Genomic DNA, 24952 nt, shown 5'->3' on the forward strand with positions numbered 1-24952 from the left:
CGCTTTCACAACGAAACACACAGCGTCTCCACGACATGGCAGCGGCGGCAACAACAATACTACAGCGAGAATCTAAGTTACGCCTTCTTTCTTTGCGTGAACATTTGGGCGGTGTTATGCAAATCTTCCCACATCGTGACGTAGACATGTGGGGGTGTGTTAGAACGAGGCAGTTTAGGAGGGCGTGGACGAGTCTTAACTTTTATAAAGAATATCTCTTTGGGTTTGAGACTTTAGTCTTTGCAACTTTAGGGATCTTATCTATTCACGAACAGCTTGTAACACTCCAAAGAGAAAGGAAAACTTAAAAATCGCATCATATGACCCCTTTAAACAAATATTTAAAATACTGTATGTACACAATAAAATACCGTCTCCACATTAATTTGAAGATATGAAAATATATTTTAGATTAGAAATGTTTATGTTAGGAGCTATTAATTCATTGTTTTGTTTTGAAACAACCGATAGCCCTACATAAAACAGATTATTCTGGCTCTGAAATCTAACTAGATGTGCCTTGTTTAGAGCTGCTTTCAACTCCACTCAAGATCGTGTGTGATTCCTTTTATCATGTAAAAAATATGTTTTTAGGCACTTCACTTGTCTAACAACACCTAAATATGGGAAATTGAAATTTTCTTATTTAACCACTGCTGTGCATTTGTGATTAGCTCTGATGCGGATGAAACAATACCAGACACCTAAGGAGGACACACAAGATAAAACAAACCTTCTCCAGGCCATTGATTACTGGAATGAGGAAGCGAACATCTGGCACTCGCTTATGATAAAGATCCCTCACCCTCTCCACCAGCTCAGGAGATGGCGGCACTGTGAACATGAAACAATCCATGCAAGGTCAACATTTACTATACAGAGATGCATATACAGACACAATCACTCTTGCTCTTTCACACACACCTTTATCAGTGAGTATATGCAGACAGCGAGTGACCAGCGTCTCTGCTCCTTTAGGACAGTTCTCCACCAGGAGCAGCAGGTCAGGAGAGCTCATTCCCATTCCTCTTATCTATGAAAAAACATAGATGAAACTATTATAGTTATCATAAATTAACCGTTTTAATCAACCACGCAATCAAAATTATTTTTTCTTTTGGCCCATCTTTGTTAGCTGTGAAGAATAGGTAAAAACGAACTGAAATAAGTAAAACTAAAACTGAAATAAAAAAAATTAATGAAAGCTAAATAGAAATATTAAAAAGGACAAAATCGCATAAATTTACTAAAATGAAAATTCTAAATATAGCTTTCATTAAAAAAGCAAACTAAAAATATTAATAACTACTATAATAGTACATAAATATTTCTAAAATTACTCCTAAATGTTGACAAAAACTTTTAACATATATGTATTCAAAATAAATATACGAACAAAGTTATAGCTAACAAAATCCTCTCAAGAATGAGCATGTCCTCTTTGAATGAATCTGAATAAATCTGTTGTTTAGTTCAGTTCCCCACTATTTCAGTACACAGGAAGTGTACGTGAACAAATAAATCAGACAAACCCTAACTGAGCAGGATAATGAGATTGAATACAAAAGACATGAAAAGTGAATAAACATTTGAGAAATCCAGTTTTGGATGAGAGGGTCTTACAGGCTGTTCGATGACCCTGAGCACACTGCGTTTGATGTCAGCGATGGCCTCGGTGTAGACAGCAGCCAGCTCATGCACCAGACGATGGTTGAGGGGAAGGAGGGAGAGATAGAGGTAAAGGCACTGCCGCACCGTTTCCTCTGTCCAGGGAGCTGCCACCTCTGAGGACACAGCAGGATTGAACAAAGTCAACAATATGTTAAGGCACAGTACAGCAGTGAGTTCATTTTACACTATCATAGTAACAATAAAGTTTCTTTCTATAAGAAGGTAATTTAATACACAAGTATGAGCACATAGACCATGAACCTAATCAATTATATCAAAAATTGGGATAGATCTGAAGTCTAGGAAAAGTCTCTGAACCTGTATCCTCTCCTGCTCCAAACAGAAGAGAAGGTGGGTTTGGGTGGACCAGAAACTGCATGTAGGTGAGAGCAAACTTCTCAATACAGTCCTTCAGATGTTCCTTCTCATACATGCGCTTGATGAAGCTGAGAGCAGTGGAGCGCACCTGAACATCAGTGGGGATTGTTATTATACTACTATGAAATTATTTAATGAAACAAAGACTGACAGATGATTAGAGGTTAACCTTTTCTTTTTCGTGAGAGCTGAGGTTCAGAAGGACATTGAGGTACTGGTACTGTCTGGATGGGCGTTTGAGGATGAGCTCCTTTAATGTGGACATGCCTAGGTAAACACGTGACTGAAAGACAAATAAGGAACATTCGAGTTTCTTACAAGAAGATTTAACATGTAAATGCATATGCAGATAATGACAGAAAAGAAAAAATCTGTATAAGTGATGGCATCAGAAACTTTTAATGGGGTTAAGTGTAGTAGTGTGGCTGACCTCGTCCTCACAGTAGCGTTGAATCACCTCCAGTGCTGAGTCTGTAATGACTGGAGCCTCCAACACAAGCTTGGTGAAAAGCCTGTCATAAATTAAATTCAGGAATAGTGACAAAATATCAAAATAAACTGTTTTATTAGTTCATATAAAACAAGCACTGAATTTGTGTTGCTGACAAATTCATATGAAATATATTCGGGAAATTCAAATATCCTGTGGGGTGACATGTTGAACTCCATCCAAAACCCTTTTGGCAATTATTTCTTATGTATGCAGATTTTAGGATCTCATTAATTGAAAAACGACTACTGGAATATTTGTACTTTTAAATATTCATTTGTCTCACTGTAGGACAATTAAAATAAACTAATAAAGGCATTTTAAAATGGTGAAAAAGTTAAAATAAATAAAAAAAAGTGCACTTTCCATAGTATATTACTACAAATTTAACCAAAGATTAAAACAAATAATTACATATTATGCATCAAATGTTACGCATTTAAAGATAAATGCAGAATAATTCATGACAGGGTTTGCAAAACTGGAGTTTGAGAGTTAATTTTAAGTTATTTAAATAATTAAAATGTAAAATTAAAATAAATAATTTAAAAATACAAATAATCAAAACACCAACTAAAAAAGACTAAATATTTGACATGTTTACTTGCATGTCATGTGACCATTAACTAGGGCTGCACGATTAATCGCATGCGATATTTAACGCGCATCTTGTCAGTAAAGCCAAATTGCTGCTCAATGTGAAAGCACGCAGGTGATGGAGATTTACCGCTGATTACAGAACCGGCTTTACTGATAAGATGCGCGTTAAATATCGCATGCGATTAATCATGCAGCCCTACCATTAACCAACATCAGAGAACCATGAACATGCAAATGTGTTAAATTATTGAAATATTAACTTAAAATCTGAGGGGGGACTTCAAGGAAATATTTCAGGTCAAAGAGATTCAGCTGACAAAAAGACTGAGAATCCCTAATGTATAAGAACTCCGTCGTATCGGCAAGCGAAAATAAACAAAACATTGCACCTTTAACTTTCTGATGAATTATGTTCATTCACTGATTGTATCATGTTGATAATTAATTTGTGATGTTATGAGGTGATCCTCACCCATCCCTCTGCTCAGGTTTCTCCTGCAGGCCAGACAGCAGTGTGTACAGACAGTGCTCATAGCTGTCCAGAGAGCTGGGGGGCTGCTGACTCAGGTATTCATTGTACTCGTGGTACAGCAGAGAAAAGGCCAGCTCACTTCTGCCCCGCATATCCTCCAAGATAAACTGCAACAAGTCATTTTTCTTCCCACCCTCAAACTGGGTCACCAACCGTGCAAGCAGCTTCACACGGACCTGGGAGAAGATAAAACAGGAATGTGGACTTAGTAGAATGGATATAGTGGCTGAGGTGGTATGCACAGAAGCCTTCAAAAGCAAACTCACATGGGACATCCCACTCTGTGCAATGACCTTTTCTGATTGGAGGATCCGCTTGATGGCCATGTTGGTGAGTTTCTCAATCTGAGCCTCTGAAAATGGCTGCACCACGTCGGCCAATTTGAACACTTTTTTTCTGCCACTGGCCCCAGGAGCTCTGAATGAGGGGTGATGGGGAGGAAAACAAAAAGAAACAATCAATCAAAACAGATGATTAAAACTAGAGACAACACACAAATACAAAGCAATATCTTAATCTCATCTCCTTTCGGCTGCTCTAGTGCTTTAGAGGTCGCCACAGCAGAATTATCCACACACTGGATTTGGCATTTTAAAACTGATAAATCGCAATATCACTTAGGGTGGGTTGCACCAACAATGATTAAGCTTTAATCTAGATTAAATCAAGGTTTATCTAATAATTCCGTTGCACCAAACTTTAAACCTTGTTTAAAAATAAGCAGGATTACATTTAAACCATCATCTTGATCCTGGATTTAATTTATATTTAAGATAGATTAACTTTAATCATGTTGCTCCATAACTTTAAACTCAGATTTAAATCTCAATTCCAGATCAACAAATCCTTGATTAGCTCTAAACTTTACTTAAATGAATCCTTGTTGGTGCAACCCACCCTTAGTGTGATAGTCATATCAGTCATATCTTATATTTGTCAAGTCAAGTTTATTTGTACAGCGCTTTTCATGATACAAATCATTGCAAAGCAACTTTACAGCAAATTAAGTTTCTACAATATTTAGTGGTAGCTTATCAGCAGATTGTGAGGGTCTTGGCAGCCCGTAGTAAACTCGTGTCTGCTATCGAGTCCGGGATGTGAATCCGTCACTCATCTCGGTGCATCTCGGTGTACGACAAAGAAAACAGAAATATACTGTATAGCATTTAACGGCAGTGGTGATGATGAAGTGAGCGCCAATGATCGCGGCCACGCCTCTCGTTTCTCACGCTCGCTCCACGCGTGGATGCTGGGCGGCGATCAAACGGACGGGGCGGCGCTGTCATAAAACATACTCCATTAATTGATACTATAAATATATTTCCAGGATTATGAAATCCGTATGCACTGCCAGAAATGTATTCATTGCTTGCTTGATCAGCCGTTTGAATAACGATAGCAGTTTATTAAGACGGCAGATATTTTACAAGTTTATTTCCTTTTTTGACACGAGCAACTTTTTATGTCAGAAAGAGAGTTTGGTAGTAAGCAAAGAAAAATTAGGAATATTAGCATTGTTCCTGTTTAATTGCAATGGCGAAAATCCATCATGTCGGAGAAAATTACTCGTAGATGGAGGTTTTAATCGCAGGTTAGAGTTCTAATCCCTGATTTGTTAATCTGTGTTTAAAATTAAGTGGTGCAACGCAACTCGATTTAAAATAAAACCCAGATCAACAAATCCTTGATTAGCTCTAAACTTTACTTAAATGAATCCTTGTTGGTGCAACCCACCCTTAGTGTGATAGTCATATCAGTCATATCTTATATTTGTCAAGTCAAGTTTATTTGTACAGCGCTTTTCATGATACAAATCATTGCAAAGCAACTTTACAGCAAATTAAGTTTCTACAATATTTAGTGGTAGCTTATCAGTGGTGACTGTCAGTTAATGTACATATGGCAGAAATGTACGGAAAAATCAATTTAAGACGTAATAAAACAGACGATGAACACTATTAACAGCAATTATTATATGATGCAATCAAACTTATAGCAAAAAATTTGTCAGTGTTTCAGAGCAGCTTGGTTCATTTACTGTGAATCAGGCTGCTATGAAATGCTGAGAAACACAATTTCACGAGCTGCATGTGTGTAAATGAACACAGTGCTGTGCTTTGCTCTGAAATGGTGTACATATATTTGGCCAGTGAACCAAAATAAAAGTTTGGGGGTTTAACGTTTGAAAATGAAGAAATTATGCTGTAAAAATTAGTATTGTGATTTAAATTTAGTATTGTAATGTAAATGAACAAATAATTATTTATTATTATTACAATATATTTCTTATTTTGTTTAATTTCTTTGATTAAGAAATCATTATTATTTTATAGTCATGCAGAAAGGGTCAAAAACAGTGGGAAAGTGAACTAAGAAAACTCAATTGAGTGGAAAATCTTATTTAAGTCACTATTTAAAAACAAAATTATTTACCTAATATTTGGGTGTGCTAAGATTTATGTTTGTTATTAGCTTAGTGCCATGCAATATCAAACTGCAAACGCTGCGAGTCACATCTTTGGCACACTTCACTTGACTAGCACTATTTGGTTTCTGCCATTGTAAATAGCTCCAAATCAGTTTCTTATGAGACTGTGTATTAGTTAGGATGCCACCTTAGAAGGCAGCTGCCCAGCAAGGCAGCTCATAATTGATGAGCTATAGGGACACTCTTACTTGGGCTGTGTGGTGGGCAGTATGGGCTCTGGGAACTTCTTGATCTGAGGTGCCTCTTCAGTGATAGGGCTCTTGTAGGCTGCTGGCGCCCCCACCACTGAGATGGCTTGACCCAGGGACACAGCAGACAGCTTGCGGATGATGAGAGGGTCTTTGGAGCTGGACTCACCCGCTCCACCATATTCCTCCTTCACCTCTTCATCTCGAGCCTTACACAGCTCCAGCCCTGTGCAGCAGGAGAGAGAGGAGATGATGTCCAACACACAACCCCCCTCGCCGGCTTTCCAGTTGTGCTGACAGGAACTAAAGGAGTTTATCTCTCCTTGCTTTTAAATAACAATCACTTCACCTGGTCCCAGGCCAGCCCCAGTCATCTGTGTGGCCATCAGCCTGGCTAAGTGTTTTATCTGGGCATCAGTGCCGGCTGATTCTACAGGTGTGTAGGTGGCTTGGAAAGAGGCCGGCATCACTTCAGGCAGGTAAACCATACTGATGAGCACCTGCATTGACACAAATCATAAAAAAAGTGCAAGTTATCACATTTAAGTTATAGTGACAAGCACAACACTGTGTGCTACTCAACACAGGGTTCCCAGATTTTTTGACCAATTTTTTTTTTTTATATATTTAGTCTTTTGATTTAGATTTAAATGATTGTTCTTTTTATATGTTTTCAAAAAGACCCACATAGGACAAACTGATGTTATTATGCATGCTTGCGAACAGGTTTTACTCTACACCAGCATTTTACCAAACATTCACAAGGGAACTGCAGGGCTCGCAGAATCGCTAGCCCGACGTCCCGGGGCTATGGTGTTTTCCAGTCGGGCTACCAAAATGTATCACCACTCTGCCCGACGGGCTATCTTAAATGCAGATCTCCCGCGGGTCCTTAAAAACTCCTAAAGTGAGTTGTATCATACTTAAGGCCATAAAAAGTTTTAAATATGTTAAATGGTATAAGAAATGTCTTAATTATAATTTCAAGAGGTTTTACAGTTGGGGACGGAAAGACGAGTCGCGATACGGCTGGATTAAACCTCAAAAGGCAATGATGTCATTGAATAAATATGAGCGCTGCACGTTTCAAGTCAAAACTCGCGGATGTCTTTATTTGAATGTATCTGAAGGGAACCGACGTGTCGTTGGCATTTTAATTTAATTTGACCTATAATTCCTGATAAAGCAGCATTTATGAGCGCGGAGCTGCTTTGTGTACACAGCCGTTACCGGGGAAACCGCAATATTTCAGCGCTCCTAAAGAGAATGAATTTGCATTTCCAATAAGCCTTTCTTGCTGTTTATGGTCAGATCAATGCAAATATCAACTCATGTTTTTACGCAGCAAACACATCAAGTTGTAAATAACAACTTAATGTGCCTTCGAAAAATCGAAACAATTAAGACAGTAATATTTATACGTTTTAAATTGACAATTTATATGCTTGATTTATCCCTTTTCATAAAAATGGTCTAAAGGCTGAAATGCTGTTGTATAAGATTTTTGTTTTTGTGAAAACCTGTATCTGAACTGTAAATCATGTAATTTTATGGCTCAATACTGTGTTACCATAGACATTGTCCAACCCCACTCATACTGTGTTCATTTTACTTGTGCAGCTCTTAAAATGGGTCATAAATCGCCTTAAATGTTTTTTTTTTTTTTTATTCTGCAGATACTGTAAATAGTGAAATAAAATTCCTTCCTTCATATTTGTTGATATTTGTGTATTGAAAATATTTTTGATTGACATTTAAACTCCTATCTGATTTTTTTATTTTTTCAAATTTTTTTTTTGTAAAATAAATTTTCGGGCTACCAAAAACCTGAAGAGTACCTGCCCAAAGGGCTACCAGGGATTTTGAAATTTTGCGAGCCCTGAACTGGGTTCATGAGTTGATGAAAATATAACAAATGAAAAAAAAAAAGTGAAACTAAAACAATTTAAATTGCGGTTATAAAATTTAAAAAAATGATTTAGTCTTTTACTCAATGTGTGTTTAAGATTATAGCGCAGCACTGTGTTCATTTACACTCTTCCTGTGTTTTCAGATTCTCAGTGACTCGGTTTGCAGAAAATACTGCTCCACACAAACGCCATCTCTGCATGTTATTTATTATGTGCATTTAAAAAACATGCACCAGGATCACTGTATTTTCACTTTTGTAAAATTTCCATCATTTTTGTGCAGAAGTTTTCAGCATTTTACAATATTTATAACAAGAAGCATCAAATAAACAGACTTAAAGATCTCCCTGCAGTTTTCCACCAAAATAAAGCTTGAGGCTTTTTAATGACTGTAAGTGAAGAATTTGAGACATATTAGCACAGTGAGTTGTAGTGTCAAATACAATACTATAATTATTAAATATTCATTTTTTAATTGACTTTTAATTTGTATTAATATTTTTGTCTTCATATTTTATAATGAATTTTAAAAAAATTTTTTTAAATATGATGTATTAAAATGATGATGATTATTTTTATTATTATTACTACAACATTTGAAGAAAAACACAAAGTTTAACTTTGTGCCATAGTACGCACCAGGTTGGCCACATTGTCTGGAGTCAGCAGAGGCAACAGGAACTCAGCAGTGAGATCGATGGCTGATTGGGTGCCAACAGAGGAGGATGGTTTTGTGGTGACGACTGGAGCTGGTTCTTCTTTATCCTCATCATCCTCCACTAGAGAGGCCTCTGCAAGCACAAACAAGGCATTATTCCTCTTCTTTTCAATCAATCAATGCCAACAACTGACCCACAACAACGACTCACCCAGCTCAATAAAACAGCAACTCACCCATCTTGATCCTCTTGCCCTCAACGTAGGGCTCATGGTGGAGCCTCTTACGGGGCTGTACAGTGGCTGGTGTGCAGCGGGTGATCTCACTCTGAGACATGCCGAGGTCCAGCAGCAGAGTGGAAATCTGGCCCTGGAAGTCCACGCTGCTGGGGTGCTTCAGCACCGAGACCAAGTGCAGCTTCAGGTTCTTGCGCACACTGCTCACTTGAGACTTAGCCAGAGTTGGGGGCAGGTTAGCTGGGGAGCACAACAAAACAGATTAAGAACAAAAGAAATTAGTAGATTTGTATTTTGAATAATGTCAGTGGACGGAACTCACCATGTAGCGTCTCATAGGCCTGCACTACCTCAGACATGAACATGGGCCGCTGTCTGGCCAGCGTGGCCAGTGATCCCAGTGCAGTGGTGAGATTAATGCTGGAGATGGCAGGGTGCACCATAAACTTTAACAACTGCTCCAGAGCCAACTTACCCTCCTCACATAAGGTGTCTTAGAGAAGACAGGAGGAAGACAAGGGGAGAAGAAAGGGAAGCAAACATAAAGAATGAAAATGTTTCTATGAAACTTTAACAAGTTTTGACATTAGGGCAGTACAATTTGGGGAAAAAAATCTTAGATTTTTCTGATGAAAATTATAATTGCAAGAAAAAAAGTTCCAGGTTTGCTGTGCTTGGCTGCACAATTTGGCCAATATTTTTTTTTATTATAAATCAATATGACTATTAAATAAAAATAATTAGTAGTAGTATAGTAGTAATTATTATTATTACTAAATAAATAATAAACAAAATATGAAAAATTATTACTGAAATATATCAGAGTAAAAAAAAAAAAATCTAATCAAGTACTTAAGATTTATGTGTGGTCTTTGTGGATTTCATACAGACTGCAAAATTTTGACAAATGTGTGATTTTATATCAATGTGACAATTAAATTAAATTATAATAATTATTATTATTTTTATTTAATTATAATTATTCATACAAATTATTCGAATAAAAAATACAAATAGGAAATATTACTATTGCAATTTTACTGTAAAATATTTTTAAAAATCAAGTACTTAATATAATAACTTTTTTTACAGTGCAACTGTAAAATTACAGTGCTAATATTTATGGTTGTCTTCATTTCTTCATTTTCAAATGTTAAACCATCAAGCTTTTAAAACCACAGGGAGCCCTTAAAGCTTCACCTTTGTTGGCAACAGCCAGTTTATAAGCACATCTCATCAGAAGTTTGTGAAGATGGCTGGCGCATGTTACGTTCCCACATGCACATTACAAGCGACCCAAACTCAAATGCAGAGATGAGCATGTACAAATCAGCTCCAATCTAAGACACTGAAAACACTAATTCATGAGCTGCATGCATGCCGCCCTTCACTCAAACATGCAGTGCATATATTTATTAAAAAAAAAAAAATCGATAATCATATTGAAAGCCAAAAATTTAGTTTGAAAATGTGAATCTGCTCTTACCATATCGAATATATGTGTGGTCTTTGGGGATTTTGTCCAGGCTGATGTCTCCCTCCTGTTTCTTGGGCGTGTCAGAGTCAGGTGTACGTGGTGACAGCGTGATGATGAGGGACTCTGTGAATTTGATGGCATGAGTGCGAACTCCATCGTTATCGGAATCCAGCAAGGCCAGAACATCCTCTTTTATCTGGGTCATCATATCCCAGCATGCCTCCTGCATGTCCGAGACACTCTTAGTGCGCACCAGCCACTAACAGAACAAATACAGAACACGTCAGACACTTAAAAGCATCAGCCCAGGCAAACAATGAATACGGTGTATGTAAGTGAAAACTAATGATACCTGTAAAGCCACTTTGTATAGCTGAGTGAGCGTCAGAATGGCCTTTTTCACCACATTCACACTCTCATCTCTCATCAGCATGTTCAGGTTGGCAATCAGCCTCAGAAGCAGCTCACTGTCTCTTTTACTGAATGAACAAGAAGCGACTCTTTAGGGACAGGTCATGATATGTATATGAAGTATTGAACTCAGTGAATTTTGTATTGTGCAGTACGATTCAATCTCTCTCAGATGGTCCGATGGAGGTTACTTGGCCATATTTAATTTTGCTAGTTTAGTTTTGAGTGATTATCTCTGTTTTGTATTGCAAAACCACCTTTTTTATTTTTGTTTTACTTGGTTCAAACACAGCAGCAGTCTTTGTGTCTTGGCCTAAAGCAAACTTGTTTCCACTTTTATAATGGGAAGGGTTTGAGTGCACATGCAGAACATTTCTAGAGTGAGAAAATGCACTTTTTTGCACTCATTCAAAAAATAAGGTATTATTTTTTTTTAATGAGAGTAAGAAAGTGCATTTTTAAATTTCGGATTGATTATCTCTGATGGAGTACCAGACAGCAAACTGAAATTTTCACAGATATAAGTCCACTATGATAGCATTCTGCTGTAACAATTTTGAGTTTGAGATTCCAACTAACTTGATGTGGACTGATTCATATCTAAGATCAGCCAGTACTCACCATGCCTCCTCAATGAATCCGATGACAAACTTTCGCACCTCAATTGATTTATCAGTCTGAAATGCGATGATTTCCTGTTGAGAATGGATGAAAGCAGAAAGTGTGAATTTCATTTCTGTGTCGGCTCATCTACCTACTTACACAAGCTGGTGAAGACTGTACAGACTGCACTTACATCCAGAAAATTATCAAGCAATGAAGGGTCCTTGTTGATAATCAACTCCTGCACCTGATAATAAAAAGACAGAGAACAGAACTACATAATCATGAACACTAAGCATCTGATTTTTGTTTACAACAATATGAAAAGGATTTCCAAACCTGTTTGAGAACAATAAGCTTTTCCTCTGTAGAGATGAGGGCCGCCTGGTTTAGCAAGTCCACCACCTGATGGAGCAATGCAATCCATGCTAAATTGACAAATGTCACATTTGCAAAAAACAAAACAGCAATAACTAGTGCAGTGACTTATTAGAAATGATGGCCCAGTGTGTTACCTTCTCGCTAGTGGTCATGTCAACGGCTGTTTCTTCCTCATTGCTGTAGAACTGGGAGGCCACGCTACCATGTGCTTGTTCTCCCACGCCTGACGCCATTGTGAAAAAAATCTAAAGAAAAGAGCATCACAGGCCACAAAGATGAAAAAAGGTAAGCACAATTTCAAGGTCAGCCTATTTCCATATAAATATGTGAAATGTGGGTTTTTCCATACTACATACTCAACATTGAGGAATATTCTCAATACTGATCACCTTACAGAATTCACTGTCAAATATACCTGTCATTTAAAGTAATATTTTCATTCAATGCACTTTTCATGTACTTACCTTCTCAATAGTTGTATTACTTTTTATTAAACCTCTCCTAAGGCAATACATTACAGGCAACTTTTCTTTTTTTTTCCAGCACTGATCATTTCTGAGATTTTGCTTCCATAACATGTCTTATTTCAAACTAGTGGAAGTAAAACATCCAAAATACATTTTAAGTGTTAATTTCATTAGGCTACACCTTATCTATTTGTGTCTGTAGATTTCAATTACAATACATAATTTTAAAGCCCGTTTTCTCAAAATGGCGTCTCCATTTCAGTAGCTCTTACATACGTCAAACTTTCCAGTTTTATTCTGGCTGTTTTAACAGAGGGGTCTGTTTATATACAGTATAATTTGCCTGATTCATAAAACATTTTATTACAGTATTTTCAGAGTGATGAAAAGAGATATCCAAATAGAAACCTATCCAGAAACCTGGCTTTATCCAAAGTTTGGATTCATGTACTGGAAATGTATGCAAATTTGTGTACATTTAATTAAATAATGCCCAACTTGCATATTTAAACATTTCAGAAAACTTGTAATACAAAACAATTGTCTTAATGTACTACAGTACTAATGTACATTTATAAACAGGAAATATAGTGACATCTATTAGTTAAAACTTTAACATGTGGGGTCTTGCCTTAATACAAGAAGCAAACTAAGAAATACAAGAGACTGTCATGGCAGAGATTGCCAATTAATTTACTCTAATCTACAAAGGTCAACTGTCAGTTCAGCCATAAGGTTATTTAGGCAAAAATAGTAATTCTGCAAGATGCTCACATTGCAGAAATGCATGCCGACCAGGATTATTACAGTATATCATAGTGCATTTAATTGTTACACAGTTCTTGTATCATTGACTTCAATACCAGGACCACTCTGTTCTGTTACACACTGACATGACAGGAGTATCATTGCAGTGTCTTTTTGATCACACCTTCTGATTACAGACTAGATGTTAGAGAATTACGGATTTTAAGCAGATTTAATGAGGTAAGGTATTTTAACATTAGACAGTACACTTACACTACTTTATTCAGTATCTCCAAAGGCAATTTGAGACGTTTCTCATGCATAACTTGCTGGTTAAAATGACTAAATTAAAAGTGAATTTAAATTTTGACATTAGATGTCACAGTGAACGAATTTTTTGTAAACTTGTGCTTGCGTGAAAAGAAAACATTTTAAAACTGAATGAAAACACAATATCAGGATTTGAACAAATGAATGACCTGTATTATAAGTGGGACTAGTTTGGAGTTTCAGAAACATAAACTTACTCCAGTAAATACTCCAAAAGCGAGAAACACTGTCCACGATGTAGATAAAAGTGCTGAATTGAGTTTTAGCACTACATACTTAAATAGTAGCTCGTTAATTGCTCTTACATAATTGGGCTAATAGTAGCTAGATTACTTAATCTTATAAAACGGGTTTTCTGGCTGTCCTAAAATAGCAACTTTAGTAAATGATGAGTATCACACTTAACTCACTTAAAGTCAATTATTTTAAATTCTATAAAATGTGGGGAAATAAAATTAACATTAATAAAACCGGTCGGTTAGCACTGCCGTTAAAAAGCGATCTTTTAGGCATGAAAAGAGTTAGAAAGCACAAAACGTATTTTACCTTACTCAACCTTTCTTGTGATAACTTCTCACGTGGGAATTACATATTCATATAATTCGTTTTGTTACAAATTCACCAGTATTAGCAATTACTACTGCAAAGTATTCATTTGCGCCATGCTAAGAGGAGAAGAATCTACTTCCGGGGTTCTTCTTCTTCTTCCTTCTTCCTTCCAACCGCACTTAACAGTGCATTACTGCCATCATCAGGTAGCTTGGATCAGAAACATTTTCTACAAACATTGGCGCTGCGTGTTCAGCTCCTCCAGTTTCCACCCCAATTCCCTTTAAATCCCATCCCACTGTATCCTTATTTAACCTTCAGATATTCTTTCCCGTCTACCCACACTATATCAGCATCTTCTACCTCTCTATACTTCTCCTACATTCTCTTCATTAAACCTGTATTATTCAGAAACTGAAACAACACATTTACCGTACTACTTCCTATATCTGAGTCTAATATATTCTTTAATGTTAACTCTTTTCCTTAATTCTTCCATACTTCTTCTCTTAGCACTTCTCTTTCTTCATCATAACCCTTACAATTAATAATCACATGTTCTACAGTCTCACTCTGTCCACATTTCTCACACAATCCCGTTGGATGTTTAGATATTAAATGCAATGTTTTATTCAAACCTGTATGTCCCATTCTTAGTTTTGTAATTATACTTTCCTCCCTTCTATTTCTCTCACGGTTTCTACCTGTTCCCACTTTCTTCTGTATTGCATATAAATGTCTCCCTTTAGTCTCATTATCCCAATACTGTTGCCACTTTTTAATCACTTTCTCCTTTATTACTGATTTTATTTCTCTTATACTATGTGATAGCTCAATTTCTACTATTTCATCATCTACTGCTTGCTTAGCTAATTTATCTGCTTCTTCATTTCCTTTAATTTCCTAGAAACCCACATAAACTGTACTTCTATTCTTTGTTTTAACTCAAAGAGATTTTGAAGGATTTCCATTATTAAATCTGGCCTTGATTCTGATTTTTGGTTATCAATACTGACTATTGCTGAATATGAATCTGAACAAATGACCGCATTTTGTATTTCTCTTTCCTTATTAGTTGTACTGCTATACTTCCGGGGTTGAGCGTGAACCTGAGGTACATGGGAAATTGAGTTTTGTTTTGTTTGTTCGTTTTTTTCTCAAATAATCGTTGTTTTAATCACATTTAAACATTATAACTAGTGATGGGAAATCGAGGCCTTCTGAACCGTTTGAGGCTTTCATTAAATTGTACCGAAAAACGGTTCATTACTCGAAGATTTGAACACAGTGCACATTAGCGACATCTGGTGGTCAGACTTGGTTTCTCCACCAAATCTAACAAAACATCGCGGAGCAGTTGATGGTTTGAAACGGTTTTTAATCTGCGCCAACTCGTGTCATGCGTAGTCCGGTCAAAGGATTCACATATTGATCAATAATATAAAATATACAAGTGTGTGATTATAATTAATAATTGACGTGAGTAGTAGCAAAATATTTTGGGTGAGCGCAATAGAGGTGTAACGTGCATTCAGTTTCTGTCTGGTGTTGAGGTTATTCTAAACTATTCTGCTGAATCCCGAATAAGTGTACACACACCCAAGTCAATGCAAAGTCAAACACAAGAGTCATGATTTTTTTTTCAAGCCAGCTGTCCCGACCTTCAGATACTGCATTCAAACGTCATCAAGCACGTGGTATGGTGATTTCGATACAAGCATCGGCATATGAGGTGTTCTTCGTGCCTTTTCAAAGGCTTAGCAGGAGAAGAAGGAGCAGTCGCCGTAATAGGCACAGTGTGTGATACAATAGTGCTTTGAAAACTGCGTCGGAGCCTCGGTATCAATCGTCCCATCACTAATTATAACAATACTACAGAGTACAGACTGAGAACAAATTTAAACAACATGCATATAGGCATAAAGATTACATGACAAAGTACAAATAAGGTTAAAGGGTTAAACTATATTTGTCATAAAAAAACATGTTACTGGTTTATTAGTTATTGGCTTGAGGACCCTAAAATATTTGGTGCAATGGGATAGCCATCAAACATATGCATTTATGAATTAAACAGTGTTCTTTCATTTTAAAACCACATTTCACAATATCTCACAAAATAACAGGCAGATCACCTGTGTTTCTTTCAATTGTAAATATTAATGCACCAGGACTGAGAATCAAATTGCAATAAATAAAAAAAATCACCAGTTTACATATTACTCCAGACTTGACATAGCCTACATTATGAACTGACAATGTTTATCATTTAAAGATAATCTACAGCACCTCTTTATACAGAAAATGATTTCACTTCTACTTCTGAAGAAATATTATTTACAAGCAAGAGGTGATCACAAGGAGGACAAATCCATTGAATCATAATCATCACAATCCATCTAAACATTGCCACACAGTAAAGCAGTACAACCCTAACATTTAAAAGACTGGCACATACACTGGTCAATGACAATATCACATGCTTTGACAAATGTTATAGCAGGAGCTTGAACATAACAAATTAATACATTTTTCCTGTTCAGTTTCTCTGTTGTTCATCTCACATGCGTTAGTTGTTGTCTTTTGTCATTTCATCCATAAGACCTCGTTCTTCCTGGTAAAGCAAATCAAAAAACATCCGTTTCGATGAAAGTCCTTGTCCTTCTATGATCTTAAAGATTCTCTTCATTTTTTTCTGATTTGTTGTCATTGCTCCGATTTCATCTATCTGTTCGTCTACAATAATGTCTTCAAAGTGATCTAAAATGGCATCAATATTTTTCACCTTTTGGATAAGTTTAGCTTTGTTCTTTTTCAGAAAGGATACACCTGCAGAATATAGTCATCAACACATTTAATTTATACAGTATTCAAATTTCTGTGAGACAGAAGCTAATTTTGTTCTGCTACAATTCTAAAACTAGCTGATTCAAATGTAAATAAAATGGCTAGCCTAAGATTATGTCAAGGTTATGTGCTTACACTGCTCATCAGTGGATAGAGTCGGTCTCCTGTTTTCTGCAGTATAGTCTGGAAGATAAAATCTTGGTTAAAGTCTTCTTCATTTTCAACTTTTGAGACTAACTTTATGAATGATTTAATTGATCAGTAAAATCTTTAAACAATTTATGTATATTTAACATTGTGCGGTGCTCATATGTTTAGGTAGATCAGCACAAGGGCCCCAATTGTTGCAGTCTAGCTTGAATGCTGAACATATAAAAAGTATCCAATGTCTATGATGATTATTATTTTAGGTGGATTATTGTCATATCAGTTATTTACTTCCTAAACCTTTACTCCAGTAACATAAACGGTACAGTATATTACTTACCTGTCAGTGTTATGTCACGGCTCCATACAACATCAACCCTTCCTTTCTTGGGGTTTTTCTTTTTGAGGTGTAAACCCACATCCATCACACCATCTGGCAACTTTATATCAAATGTTGGATAGTAATGTTTCCACTGCTTAGTGCAATGAAGTTTTGTGTCCTAACAAAGGAAAGAGAGGGATAATAAGTTTGATTCAAAGACATCATCTCTAAAACTACATTTCAGAAAAACTTTGCTAACTTTAATATTGGATTCTTTGAATTTTTTGAGATGACATATAATACATTGACGGTTTTAACATTTAAACACAGTCAGATAGAAAATGAGGTTTTAAAATAGCAGATGATCAAGTCTAGGAGATACACTATCAGTCAGAACGTTTCGCAGAATGTTTCTCAAGATCACAGTCTTTTGGCAAGAATTGTAATGACTTCTGTGCATTGATTGAAGCTGATGATTATCGAACTTTCCAGCAAAGCAACCATCCCAGTATGGGATGTATTTTTCTAGTATTTTTCAGTATTTTTTAGGGATCGTTCATAGAACATAAGCAACATTATAGATAAACTAAATATGTAAACTATTTGATGCCTAATTTCCCCATGATTTATCAATTAGAAAATCTTAAAAATAAAATAAAATAACTCATGCTTTGAGAAAATGTCATATTCTTATTCCAGTCCATACACTGACCATCGGTTGTATCTTTGGCCTCACTGAAGGTCCATGTTGCTCAACAGGATCACAGGATATGCTGTACACACATTCATATTTTAGCATGCATTCACAAGCTGTTTGGATTAATGTGTAATCTTTATTACATTTTTCAACCTAAGAAGAGAGAAAGGGTAAAGTCGTTTATAAAGGTCAGCCAAAATAAGGTGAAACTGCATTTAAAAAAAAATGTTTAAAATGTACCTCTCTGGGATCCACATTGCGTGGTTTTAGAAACACATGCAGCCTATGTGCTTGCTGTAGATAGAATAGTATCACCTGGCCATGTGTCTTAGACCAATGATCCGTAAACCAGTTTACCATTTTGGAAATAAAAAAGTTTGATGTTTCTGGGATGCTCACTGTAACATGTGTGCTTGTGATATTCTGAGGTTTCAGAATATCAACCATTTGATTAGAGTAATGTATAACTGACATGAAGTGGCGGGCATCCTCTACGAGATTCAAAAAAATAAAAAAATAAAACTTTTTTTTTTTGCCATGATCTCTACAATTAGTACATTTAAAATATATAATAAGTGTTATATTTTTATATTATACAAGATATTTCTTAAAAGTTTCCACTTTGTATTATTCACAGATTATGTTCAGTATCTCATATTATTCATAAGATTGCCAACTCACCAATGGATGTCTCACAGTGAGGTAGTCTGAGTTGAGACAGCTCACCCTGAACACACTTGATATCATACACGGGTCCTGCTTGGTAATAGTTGGCAGGAACTGGACAGTCGCTGTCCTGAAGAACAGTGCTGTATAGCACCTCTCCTTCCACCTCCATGTTAAAACCAATCTGTGTAAACTTACAATGGAACCAGCCTGCATGGTCGCACTGTAACCTATTTGATTTCAAAGAAATACAGAATATGAATACAAACTGATACACTCAATTATCTTACATCTGTTGACACAATACCTGTATTTCCTTTGCCCCTCTTGAACGATGACCTCAGGAGTGAACAAGTAATCTTTCCCATCTAGCTTCTGTGAAAAATAAAAAGTGCCTAAGTGAATTGTAATTGTATTGTCAAATTAGACTAATTTACATTTGCAAAGAGATCATTGTAAAATAAATTCATCAATGACTTACCCTTAAAATGTCTAAAGGGGATTGAGAATCTCTATCTGATATGTCTGGTAAGACCAGATGCATTGAATTATTTCTCCTCATCATCCTCTGTATCCTCTCTGAAAGCTCTCTCCTCTCTGTAGTTTCTGGTGCATAGCCACAGATGTAGGATTTGTGTCCACATTTTTCAAGAAGCCACTCCAATACACTTCTCTGAGCTCCAGAATACTCATCTATACTACGGTCTCCCTCTGTAAATACTACAATGACATGAGTCCAGAATTTCTCTCCAAGAAACTCCAAATTTTCAACAATCTCTTTGGTCTGGTCTGTGAATCTGTCATCATGCAGAGAAAATGCAAGTAGAATGGCATGGGGTCCAAGAGTCGGTTTTTCCCATCTAAGAATCCTCTTGGCATTGCAGATATCAATATCAACCACGTGCACAGTCTTCTTGTTCATTGCACCTTTGAAAGTCTTAAGCCTCCCACTGCCGGCTTCATCATAATTTCCTTTATCAAAAATCAGGTTTAGAACAGATTTTTCTGTTTCACTGAAACTCATGAGCCAAATTCTCATCTCTGTGAGAAGAGGGCTTTCACCTATTTAAGAAAAACAAGCAGCAGTATAAAGAGACAGCTGACATGTTACTGAGGTTTGTTTAACCTGGATTTTTTTTATAGGTAAATTAAATATCTCTTAAGTACACATTGCTCATCTTGGAGATATGACAATTGCATACAAATGATGTCATAAAACATGACAATGTTATTTGCCATTTCTAAATTACATTTACTTTGCATACACTGATGCATGCTTTTTTTGCATGCAAGTTTTCTTAATTTTACATTTTTTGCATGAATGACTCCTAAAATGTAATCTTCAAATTAATTAATATATCATTAATAAATGGTCACTCTTATTAAACAAGATATTTTACATTGCAATGATATTCTAATAAATATACTGAATAAATGTATTTAGCAATCATAAATACTAAACAAAAGGGTTCAGGACAATGGCCTCTTTAAACAAGGGTCATTTGTTTGGGTTTGACCTGGGCAATGTTTAATAGAGGAATAAGAAAATAGTTGAACTATTTTGTAAATATATGCAGTGTTTTATTTAAATAAATCACTGCATAACAACAAGTAAACCTTATTCCAGGGCTGGGCAACTTCAGTCCTGGAGGGCTCCAACCCTAATCGAACACACCTGAACAACCTAATCGTCTTCAAGATCACTAGAAAGCAACAGGCAGGTGTGTTTGATTAGGGTTGGAGCTAAACTCTGCAGGACAGTGACCCTCCAGGACCAAAGTTGCCCAGCCCTACCTTATTCACCGAGGAACCAAAGAATTTCACATTGTAAATTCTGCCAAACAGGGTGTAGTCTGTACCAATAAAAGAAACGGTGTTATTTAACATATGGTTAAAAAAATGGTACCAGTGGCCTGTAGCACGAAGCCGGTTTCGTTTTTACCCAGGTAAGTTCACGTTTAGTTTTAGCAAACTCTTGAGTTTTCGGGCTCAAGAAGGTGGGTTGGTTTTGAGCGGGTTTCGTCCCCATGGTAACTTACGCTACACAGCTACCCTGCTCCCGAGCAGGTTTTATTCTGAGTTAAAGGGGTCATATGATGCGATTTCAAGTTTTCCTTTCTCTTTGAAGTGTTACAAGCTCTTGGTGCATAAAGAAGATCTGTAAAGTTGCAAAGACTAAAGTCTCAAATCCAAAGAGATATTCTTTATAAAAGTTAAGAGTCAACCACTCCTACCTAAAACGGCTCATTCTAACACGCCCCCACATGTCTACATCACTATGTGGGAAGATTTGCATAACGCCGCCCAAATGTTCACGCAAAGAAAGAAGGTGTAACTTTTATTCTCGCTGTAGTATTGTTGCCGACAGGGCATCACAGTATGGTAAGGGGCGTAACATTTCCGTCACACGCTTGAGGTATTCGGCCAATCACAACGCACTGGATAGCTGGCCAATCACAGCACACCTCGCTTTTTCAGAACGATGCGCTTTGTAAAAATTGACACGTTTCAGAAAGGCGGGGCATAGAGGAGAAACAATAATGTACAGTATGTGGAAAAATTATGTGGTTTTTTTAACCTTAAACTGCATAAACACATTTCATTACACCAAATACACAAAATAATGTTCGTTTTAGCAACATCATACCCCTTTAAGGATTTATATTGACCACTCAGCCATTTTTCGACAGTCTTTTTCGACAGTCTAACCAACTCTTCATGGGCTGCGGTGGCTGTTTTAAGGGACGAGCAGTATCTAAGCAGAGGCTTTCTCACTGGATAGTGGATACTATCGTGTCAGCTTATGCGAGCCAGGGACAGGAATGCCCTCTCAGCATCAGAGTCCATACGACGAGGGCTCTCGCCTCTTCATGGGCCTGGTCTAAAGGCACATCTATTTGGGATATATGCCATGCAGCTGGCTGGTCTTCACAGAATATTTTCACCAGATTATACAAGTTGGATGTGTCGTCCTTGGCGCCTCAAGTGCTTTCGGTGAGTCACTAACCTCACTTATTCTTCTAGTTTATTGCTATCTGCAATTGGGGCACAGTTTGTTACCACGTATAGCTGTTGACACTGTGCAGGCTTATGTACATTTTTATATGTGCTTTGTTACGTTGCATGGTGCTACCTTGCTACGGTTGTTGTGTCTGCCCTGTATTCTGTGCAACCGGTCATTTATTCTGGCAAGATATGCTAATTTGGTATACCTGAGTTAATATGTTCATTTGTCTAGCTACGCCTATCAGCTGCGGGTTCCTAACGGTGTCGCTATTGGTTGGGAATTGTGTGTTGTTCTACCCCATGCTTGGTGTGGTCTTAGCCTTGAGTTCGGGCTGATCTACGCCGCGCTCACAGCGGGATTGTATACCGTTCCCACTGCCAATGCTTCGCAATGTAGAGTGAATGCTTGAAAGGGAACGTCTCCGGTTACTGTCGTAACCTCGGTTCCCTGAGAGCGGGAACGAGACAATGTGAAGATCGCAGTGCTCGATGCTTGATCAGCTCTGTAGCATTCAGTCTTAGATTCTGAGGCAATTGTCGCTTTCACAACATTTTATACTGCCTGCAGGCTTGTCAGTATTTGCATGCGATTTGCATAGATTAGCGGCAATTGGCCAGTTTATTGAACTGGCTTTATCCTATAAGGTTTCAGGATTTCAGGGAAGTGGAGGAGTTCCCACTGCGAATGCTTCGCAATGTCTCGTTCCCGCTCTCAGGGAACCGAGGTTACGACAATAATCGGAGACGTTTTCTGAAGTGACACATTAATGACTGATAATGTAAATAATGATTGGTCATGATTATGTGTGACGCGACATTTTGCTGAATTCAAAATTAAGTAACAACTCCACAAAAATGAGTCGGATAGGGAGCTCATTTTTAATTTTAGCCTATGAATATGACATAATTTTTGGCAGTATTCAGTGCATATGAATGCGCCCATATACAGGATGCGTTTGCTGTTAGCAGTGTGGACACACGGTACGTTCACTCTGGAAAAAGGGCAAAAACACAAAAATAAAATATAGCTGCAAGCAGCAATTACAGGGCCAAGCACTACAGAAGCAAGCATAAGACCAACTGCAGAAATGAGTAACTGAATCCATTTTAGGATGATTTTAGTCAAAACAGCTGAAAAAAATCATAAATACAACCACTAGTAATATGATTTATTGGCTTATTACGTTTGACCAATAGGTGGCCCTGTCATCAAATCGATGTGGTGTGTTCTGTGTGAGTTGACAATGGCACACACAAAGTTTGGTGTCAATATGCCAAAGCATTGCAGAGATACAGCCTCAAGTGTCATTTTGGCATAATGCCTCAAATTCGTTGCTGTGATATGCGAAAACGGTATTGTCCATCAACACAAAATCCATAAACTTTGTCAGCATGGTCTGAAGATGATATGATTTGATTTTGGTGAAAATCGGACCAACGGTCTAGGAGGAGTTCGAAAAAGTAGGTTTTTAAAGAAAATCAAAATGGCGGACAGGGAGTTTGGCTGACTATGGCAGTATTGGTATCACTGTTCTCAGCATGACCCAAGGAGTCTATTAATACCAGGCTCATTACAATAGACAGAATTCACAGAAAGCTATTAGCATTTATTTGAAATTTCATTATAACTTTTGAGTGTCCTTAGAGTGTATCCATACATATTGTCAAATTTTGTGAAAATATCTCATTTTGTTTTTGAGTTATAGACATTTGTATATATGAGAAAAGAAAAAATGACTAATGGCCAACTTTGTTTGCATTTTTTTTGCCACTTAGTTTTGGGGAAGCTACTCTCAAACTGTAGCTTGACCAGCTACAAGTATTGTGTAATTCTATTACCTATTACGTTATTTACTCAATATGGTATTATCTTACTCAAAATATTATGTATAATTATGAAAGTAATCAATATACTAATCAATATCTTTAGTTATTCTCAATACTGGATGTCTTAATGAGGATTGTATGTATGAGGGCCCTTCCATTGGGCAGTGTCAGTGGTTTACATTGGATTGTACCAGTGAACTTGAGTAACCCAATGAACTTTGGGTGATTTCCAGAAGTTGACAGTAACGAGTAAACAGATTTGATGTATGTCTCATGGGACCACCGCCAACCAATGGGAAGCGGCAAAATGAACGTTTTTAAAAAATGGTTGATTTGGCCAAATTCCACCATTAAAAGATGGACCAGGTGTGCTAGTAATAAATTGTGGCAAACCAGACAGGCATAACCAATAAAAAACCGGAACTACCAACTTTGGTAAGGGAAAAAGGTATAAAACGGATGTGCGGACAGACAGAGACTTCAGATGCAGCGGCTGTCATCTCGGCTTTGCTGCTGTGCTCAATAAAGTCTTATTTTGACATCTGGAACTCTGCTTCTTGAGCTTTTTTGACAACTTCGAAAAAGACCATTGTTTGTTCCACGACACAAGCTACTCGTAAATTAAAGTAGTTAGGCTACATTCAAGCTACCCTTCTGAAAAAGTAGCTAGCTACACTACAAGTTACTGTCAAAAAGTAGCTAGCTACATTGAAACTACTTCCAATTTGTTTTCATTCTTCTTTTTTTTTTTTTTTACAATTAACATTACAAGTAACTAAATTATTATTATTCAAGAATTATAATGAAGTTATAAGTAAAATATAATGAAGTTATAAGTAAAATATTTGGTGTTTAAAACAACATACTGTAATGCAATCATGATTTCAAAGAGTAGGGTGAATTCAAGTTGATTGGGACACTTTTCCAAGCCATTTCATTGACAAAAAGTGTCCCAATCATTTGATTTTGTAAACAAATCAATACACACAATAATAAAATACTGTCTAGTTAAAGGTGGCATATCATGAAAATCTGACTTTTCCAGGTTTTAAGTGCTATAATCAGGTCCCCAGTGCATCTACCAACCATGGAAACGTGAAAAAGATTAACCCAGTAACTTTATTTTGGGAAGCCTTTTTCTGCAAGCATCTGAGAAAATGAGCGCGTCTGATTTCGCTCCCTTGGTGACGTGGTAAAGGGAAACCGACTGTTTTTTGTAACTCGTGTGTGTAACGTAAACTTGTGTGTGAATGAGACCTTAGTTTAGAACTCACATGCTGTGACAGCCGCTTTCTGTCCGTGTGCTTCGGATGTGTGCTCTCAG

The 24952-nt window shown here is 36.9% G+C and overlaps 2 protein-coding genes across 5 annotated transcripts in view; both read right to left on the reverse strand.

Moving 5' to 3' along the window:
• LOC107681888 (symplekin-like) overlaps window positions 1-14278 on the reverse strand; it is a 19526-nt gene extending 5248 nt beyond the window's left edge. The window contains exons 1-20 of the mRNA XM_016478256.1: window positions 14114-14278; window positions 12158-12268; window positions 11982-12047; window positions 11836-11889; window positions 11661-11734; window positions 10981-11107; window positions 10638-10887; window positions 9474-9644; window positions 9152-9391; window positions 8897-9048; window positions 6697-6847; window positions 6348-6573; window positions 3938-4088; window positions 3612-3847; window positions 2480-2561; window positions 2219-2332; window positions 1990-2137; window positions 1624-1784; window positions 925-1033; window positions 734-834 (exon numbers count right to left, since the gene is read on the reverse strand). Coding sequence (XP_016333742.1) covers window positions 734-834; window positions 925-1033; window positions 1624-1784; window positions 1990-2137; window positions 2219-2332; window positions 2480-2561; window positions 3612-3847; window positions 3938-4088; window positions 6348-6573; window positions 6697-6847; window positions 8897-9048; window positions 9152-9391; window positions 9474-9644; window positions 10638-10887; window positions 10981-11107; window positions 11661-11734; window positions 11836-11889; window positions 11982-12047; window positions 12158-12256 — 2712 coding nt within the window. The 5' untranslated portion in view covers window positions 12257-12268; window positions 14114-14278. The remainder of the gene's footprint in view (window positions 1-733; window positions 835-924; window positions 1034-1623; window positions 1785-1989; window positions 2138-2218; window positions 2333-2479; window positions 2562-3611; window positions 3848-3937; window positions 4089-6347; window positions 6574-6696; window positions 6848-8896; window positions 9049-9151; window positions 9392-9473; window positions 9645-10637; window positions 10888-10980; window positions 11108-11660; window positions 11735-11835; window positions 11890-11981; window positions 12048-12157; window positions 12269-14113) is intronic.
• A 1800-nt stretch (window positions 14279-16078) lies between these two features.
• Window positions 16079-24952, reverse strand: part of LOC107681889 (uncharacterized) — a 16639-nt gene continuing 7765 nt past the window's right edge. Inside the window, exons 2-9 of one of the 4 annotated variants that reach the window (XM_016478260.1) lie at window positions 19277-19767; window positions 19103-19170; window positions 18811-19025; window positions 18370-18620; window positions 18145-18282; window positions 17451-17610; window positions 17099-17146; window positions 16079-16945 (exon numbers count right to left, since the gene is read on the reverse strand). In XM_016478260.1, coding sequence (XP_016333746.1) covers window positions 16686-16945; window positions 17099-17146; window positions 17451-17610; window positions 18145-18282; window positions 18370-18620; window positions 18811-19025; window positions 19103-19170; window positions 19277-19717 — 1581 coding nt within the window. In that variant the 5' untranslated portion in view covers window positions 19718-19767 and the 3' untranslated portion in view covers window positions 16079-16685. Of the gene's footprint in view, window positions 16946-17098; window positions 17147-17450; window positions 17611-18144; window positions 18283-18369; window positions 18621-18810; window positions 19026-19102; window positions 19171-19276; window positions 19974-24952 lie in introns of those variants that run through there. The other 3 variants (XM_016478258.1, XM_016478259.1, XM_016478257.1) reach the window with 3 other exon arrangements.

This window comes from Sinocyclocheilus anshuiensis, unplaced genomic scaffold, assembly GCF_001515605.1.
Source record: "Sinocyclocheilus anshuiensis isolate Anshui unplaced genomic scaffold, SAMN03320099.WGS_v1.1 scaffold2571, whole genome shotgun sequence".
NCBI lineage: Eukaryota > Metazoa > Chordata > Actinopteri > Cypriniformes > Cyprinidae > Sinocyclocheilus > Sinocyclocheilus anshuiensis.